Source organism: Athene noctua, chromosome 16 (assembly GCF_965140245.1).
Source record: "Athene noctua chromosome 16, bAthNoc1.hap1.1, whole genome shotgun sequence".
Classification (NCBI taxonomy): domain Eukaryota; kingdom Metazoa; phylum Chordata; class Aves; order Strigiformes; family Strigidae; genus Athene; species Athene noctua.
Window position 1 is genome coordinate 677,935 of NC_134052.1, and position 6,191 is coordinate 684,125.

General features: G+C 44.8%; 1 protein-coding gene across 4 annotated transcripts in view; it reads left to right on the plus strand.

Moving 5' to 3' along the window:
• The window catches only part of CHD6 (chromodomain helicase DNA binding protein 6), a 92,310-nt gene extending 87,879 nt beyond the window's left edge, over nucleotides 1-4,431 (plus strand). For 2 of the 4 annotated variants that reach the window (XM_074920486.1, XM_074920485.1), the window contains one exon: nucleotides 659-4,430. In XM_074920486.1, the coding sequence (XP_074776587.1) occupies nucleotides 659-1,549 (891 nt within the window). In that variant the 3' untranslated portion in view covers nucleotides 1,550-4,430. Of the gene's footprint in view, nucleotides 1-658 lie in introns of all 4 variants that reach the window. The other 2 variants (XM_074920484.1, XM_074920487.1) reach the window with 2 other exon arrangements.
• The last annotated feature ends 1,760 nt before the right edge of the window (nucleotides 4,432-6,191 follow it).

Sequence of the window (6,191 nt, forward strand, 5' to 3'; positions counted from 1 at the left end):
GTTTAAATGTCTGTGATGAGGATGCTGAAAAATGGAGTTTTAAACTGTGCTGTGGATCCCCCCGGCACCACTGTGTGTAACCAAGCAGTCTCGCCCAGTTGTGGCCCTGGGTTTTGGTCCATGTCTGAATGCTCAGAAGAACCTTCCTGACGTCTCAGCGAAGCGCTAACCGGGAGCTCCTCAGACACCATGTCCACTCTCCTTGTGTCATCCCATGCAGCTTTGCTGCCCTGCAGAGCATTGAAAATTTGGCCCTTCACATCTAAAAGACATGATTTTTCACCTGTTGCTGAAGCCACGATTAAAGCTGGGAAGGGAGCCAAGTTGGCGTCTGCCACAGAGCTGCCCCAGTGCTTCTTGTGTTGTGAACAGATGATGCTGAGGGCTTGGGTGAAAATGCAGGGTAAAAATGTGCTTCCTCCTTTCCTCCCTGTGCACTTTGACGCTGCAGTATCATGCCAGGACAGAGCGAGGGTGTTTTGCATTTGGCAGCATCCCATGGGAAAAGTTGTGCCTATCTCTCAAATTCCATATCATGTAGGCAAATATTTCTGTGCTGACACCATCTGGGATGCGGATGCGAGCGCAGAAAAGCCAGATTTCCTTTGATGCAGTAATAACTGTCAGGTGTTTTCTACTGTGTGTGTTTCATTTTCAGGGCTACTTACCGGAAAGCAAATTCAATCGCATCCTAACTGAGCCTGTGCTCCGAGACACGGGGCCTCGACGGAGGGGGAGAAGGCCCCGAAACGAACTCATTAAAGGCCCCGGCATTGTAGCAGATTCTTCTTCTGGAATGGGACCACTGTTCATGAACGGACTGATTGCTGGGATGGATCTAGTAGGACTTCAGAACATGAGAAACATGCAGGGGATCCCTCTGACTGGGCTGGTTGGGTTTCCTGCTGGGTTTGCAGCAGTGCCTGCTGGCGAGGATGTGAAAAGCACCCTGAGTATGTTGCCCATGATGCTGCCGAGCATGGCTACCGTACCACAGATGTTTGGTGTTGGAGGACTCCTCAACGCCCCCATGACAACTACTTGTACTGCGACTGCTCCGACTTCGTTAACAAGCACAACGAAAAGTGGTACAGCCAGCGCAGAGAAAGCTACTGAGGATAAACAGAGCAGCCAGGATGTGAAAAAAGAAACTCTCTCGGAAGATAAGCCTGGTCCTAGTTCATTTTCTAATCAGACAGAATCCGCAATAACTACCAGTAGTCCTGTAGCTTTTAACCCGTTTCTTATCCCAGGGATGTCTCCTGGACTGATCTATCCCTCCATGTTCCTTTCCCCTGGCATTGGCATGGCGCTGCCCAGCATCCAGCAAACCAGACACTCGGAGGCAGCCAACCTGGAAAGCCAGAAACGGAAGAGAAAGAAAGTGAAAGGGGAATCAGCAAACCTAGAGCCAGAAACTGTCTCGCTGCCAGAAAAAGAAGCTGCAAACAGACAAAACTGTACAGAGCAAACACCACCTTTGTCGGCAGAGAAGGAGCAGGACGGACCAGCAGAGGAGGAGCGCGAAGCGGCTTGCGATACCAATTAGAACTTTTGTTTCATTGAAAAAAAAACACAAAAAGATTGTGGCTTGTGAGTTTCTTATCCCATAAACTCTTTGTTACTTACCCTCCCGCCCCGCTCCGCCTTCATAAACCTGTGTTTCCATGAGTAATATTATCTACCTAATTCCCTGTCAGAAAAAACTCTGGTGACATACTACATGTTAATAGTTGCAGGGTCTTGCCACTTTATTAGATAAACAGTGTTGTCTAGCTAGTATGGGAGGCACCGAATTCTTGTTCTGTTTTTCCAGTCGTTCATCCCAGCCGACAATAGCAAATCCAGTACTCGGTCACCCCCCAAATTGCTCACTCCTTTCAGAAGAAAAAGCAGCAAAAAAACCAAGAGCAAAAGAAAAGTCTTTACCGCTTGGTCTACAGACAAGGGTATTTCTGTCTACAGCGGCACTGAATCAAAAAGCCTGTATTTGGGGGTAAAAAGCACAGCTATAGTAAGTGCTAATGTGTATTTTTGATTTAAAGTATTTCCCTATTTTATCATGGTTACTAGAATAGTAGTATAGACAGAAGTATATAACTAATGATTGAAAATGCATATATTCATTTCTTTGAAAGGAAAAAGCATAACTGGTAGTGATATCATTTCTTTATCACCCCCACCTCAAAGGTTTGGAGACAAACTGCAGCGAGTGAAAATATGACGTAGACATTCTTTTTGTATTTTTTAAAACCAAAGTTGGTTTTATGTTAAGTGGAGTTTAGTTGCCCTTTCCTCGATAGTTACAAGAACTTTTCAGCTTGAGCTGGAAAGGTTTTGCACATCTTGCATGACTTTTTTGGGATTACTGTACCTGTAGCTACCAGTTTCTTCATCATTCTGCTAGTCTTCAGTTCTCCTCTATGGCGTTAGTTCTCATCTATGGCATTAGAAATGCTGTAAAGGTATTTTTTTCCAGCCGTGAACAGGCCACACTGATTTTCATGCTTTTATATGAACACTGAGGCTTTTTGAGTTTTTATATTTTCCAGTCCTTACCCCAGAAGCAACGTCCTTTCAGCAAACAAGGAAGAGGCTGTAAGCCAGTTTTCCTGTCTGGGGAGTCCTCTAAGAAGGACGGTTGAGACTTTCAGAGCTTGAGTTTCTTCTCCTCTAGCGTTAGACTGTGAAGAGATGACCTTGGCTTCTTCTTTCCATTCCGTTTGCTGTTGAACAGTATTTTTGAGTCGTGTGTGTCCGTCCCCCTCCCCCCCCCCCCATGGCAAATGATTTCGACGTCTGCATTTTAAAGGACAGGTTTTAATGTCGTCAGCCCCTTGCAGCTCTGGGTACTGAGACTCCTCCATCCACAGGCAACTCCTTTTATTTCTCCTTCCCCTCACTCCTCATTTAATTTTTCTTTCACTTGGGCTTGTTCTTATTTGCAGCTCATGGTTTGAGACTTGAAATAAACCCACGGTGGTGCAGCAGTGAGATAAAAGGCAGGCTGGTGAGGGAGTTGGGAGCGTGCTAGTAATCGGTTTCACATTTGGTTGTCACAATTTACTGTATTTTTTACTTATTTTCTGTTACAGTTTTGCTAATTTATCAGGTGGTCCAAATGTTTTGACATAACTATTTCAGTTTGCATTATTTATTTATGATGCTTTTTGTCATTGTCTTTTATACATTTGGGATTATAAATTATGTACATGTTAAAATTAGCATCTCAAAGAAGTCTGTTACCCATGGTCTAAAAAGCATTTGGTTTCTATTTTCACGGAATTTATTCCCAGTTTACTGGATTGGATGATTTTTTTTTTAAGTATGTAACCAATCGTAATGCAACACACCCCCCCCCCCCCCCCCCCGATAATTAAATGTGTTCTATTTAATAACATCCTTGTAGCATAGATACTGTATCACTATCGACAGATTTCTTAGAAATGCTGCTATCTCTATTTAACTAACATTTTGTTCAGTTTTGCCTCCAGTGGAAGCAGAAAGGGTTTTTTCAGCTGTTAAATCCAAAATCAATATAATTTATTTATGTAAAAAAAAAATCACAATTGATATATTTTTGAACCTTTTAAGTACTAACTTTCTTTTTATTCAGTAGAAGAACATGTACTTGCCCTAAATCCTTAAAATACAAATGCTATAAAACTTCATATATCTTCAAAGCCTTACTGTGAATGGATACAGAGATCTCTTCAGAGTCCATTTCTTGTTACAAGATGGTTTTTCCAGGGTTACACACGTAAGGAACAGGGTTTAAAGTGAAATTTATTTAATTAGCCAGCATGCTCTATACCTTGTTCTTCCTTATCAGACATGTATGCTATGTCTCTGGGTGTTTAGGCTTCTCTTTGACTGCTACTTTGTGACCCTTTTGCAACCCGATATACTCTGTGGATTATTTAGACTGTAAGGCGTAAGTGGCTTCTTATTTTCCATTATATCCACAACAAATGCCAAACTTTCACCGGTTTTCATGGCTACTCACACAAACATACATTCTTCACCAAATGTGCTAACAAAATAAACTGTCTGTGCTCTTGAACATGGATAAAAAGAAAAAGATTTAAAAGTCAGATTTTTATTTTTTTAATTTAGTGACTAGATGATGCTTATCTTTCAAACTTGGCAGAGCCTTGCTACAGATGTATATAATTTTTTTCAGCAAATATATGTGAATGTTTAATTCACCTGACTCAGTGATAAACGTTACTTGCCTTTTTCTCAGCATGAATCCACGGAGAAGCTGTCAAACGCAGTGGACTTCTCCCTTCATTAGGGTTGCTCTTCGTGCACTGTGAGATGGGTGTTACTCTGGGGAAGGGCTGCTCGGAGCTGGCTCACCAGCTTTTCCTGCCATGGAAGGAGGTTACCAGGCTAAACCTCCCGCTGCGGCCAGCAGCTCTTTCACGCAGCACCCTGGGGGTTAACCTGCTGTGCCGTGTGGGTTAACTCGACACGCAGCGTGGCTGCAAGATGAATGGAGCAGCCCAAGGTCCAGGGCAGGTGATGGTGTGCAGGGGTTCTCTGCCAACCCGCATCCTCCGGAGGACGGGTGGAAGCCCAGAGACCAGCCATGAGCACCTCACGTGCCAGGCATAGCCCTTCATGCTTACATGGCACTTCCCAGCAGAAGAGGGGTGCGGGTCCTCTTACAGAGATACTGAGCGTCTCCATCTGAGCCTTGTGAATCACTAATAGGTGCCAAATAAATGCTTGTCACAAATCTCTATGTAAGGATTTCATGCTTTAAAAAAGTAGTTATTAATTTTTCAGATGAATGAACAGATGCACAGGAAAAGCTAAATAATTTCTTTAAGGTCCATGAAAAAAGGCACAGAGTAAACCAAGCGTTTTGCTTGCTCCCCCTGCCCTCGCACAAACAACTTGTCCTGGCATTTCGTTGCTGCGTTTATTTGAGGGAGAGAAACAGGAAAGCACTGGGCAAAAGAGGCATCAGATGCTGCCTGGACAGGGGTAGAGGAGGCAAAACAATGGTGTGAATTCTGAATTTCTGGTTCCCAAATCTCCCTTTAAATTCTGGCTCCACACACTTCAGCCTTCCACCCCAGCATCGTCAATGCAGAATATTTGCTCAGAGGATCTGCAGAAGCCAGCCAGCCCCTTGGTACATGGAGGAGTATTTGTGCTGTGAAGTCAGTGGTGGCTGCGGTGTGCTGTCTCCTTTGATGAGGTGTTTTATTCACCTTCTGGTAAGAAGTGAGTGGATGTGGTTGTGGAAGATGGGGCAGGCACAACTCTCTCTTTGGGTTTTGTTTTGTAGGATACAGGTGGCCCTTTCCTGGAGCATGAGGGAGTAAAACGCCCTGCAGCTGCTCATATCTGCACTCCTGACCCTGCCAGATTTTTATCTGATAGGACCCAGAATAGAAAGGTATCATCAAACATTTAGACAGTATCTTTCATTGTATGGTCACAGAAAGGTCATTAATGATTTCCCTCAGCACTGAACTAGGCTGGGCAAGTGTTTCCTGTCCTAAGGGCAGACATTGCAGCTCTGGTGTCTCAGCAGGGATTTTGGGTCCAAAATCTTGGCTGGCAGTGAGCAGAGGGCAATTCTTCTAATGGCATACAGTTAGTCTCGAATAAAACTTAAACTTCTCAGTGCATTTGTATTTCCGATCTCTTCAGGAGTCACTTCAGCTCCAGGGCTGTGGAGCACAGACTGAGTCACACAAGGCCACTAATTCTCATCACTTTTGACAACTTTAAAACAATATCAAGCACTTTACCAAAGAGGTGGTTCCCGAGTGCTTCACACCACGTGTGCCAGTGCCCAGCAGCCCCCAGTGCTCAGCCACGGGCGCCGGGCAGTGCTGCCAGGCCAAGAGCTGGCCCAGTGCCCAGCAGAGCAGCAGCTCTGGAAAATTAGTGGCAAGAGAAATCCAGCTTACCTCTGGTTCCCCTTCCCAGCTATCTGCATAACGTGCCCTTTACAGCTGGCCCGGGAGCATCATCCTCAGCCACCTCCTGCAGTTTTTGGGGTGTTTGCAGTTTTGTGGAGCATCCAGGGGTGGCTTGAGGCCATCAGTGCGGTGCTGAGGCAGCGCTAGTTCCTGGAGAATCCAGATTTTGCCTCAAAAAGCATAGAACAATGCAAGATCTTCAGCCCAGTAGAGAATGAGTCCCACTCCCCTGTCTCACCTCAGTAG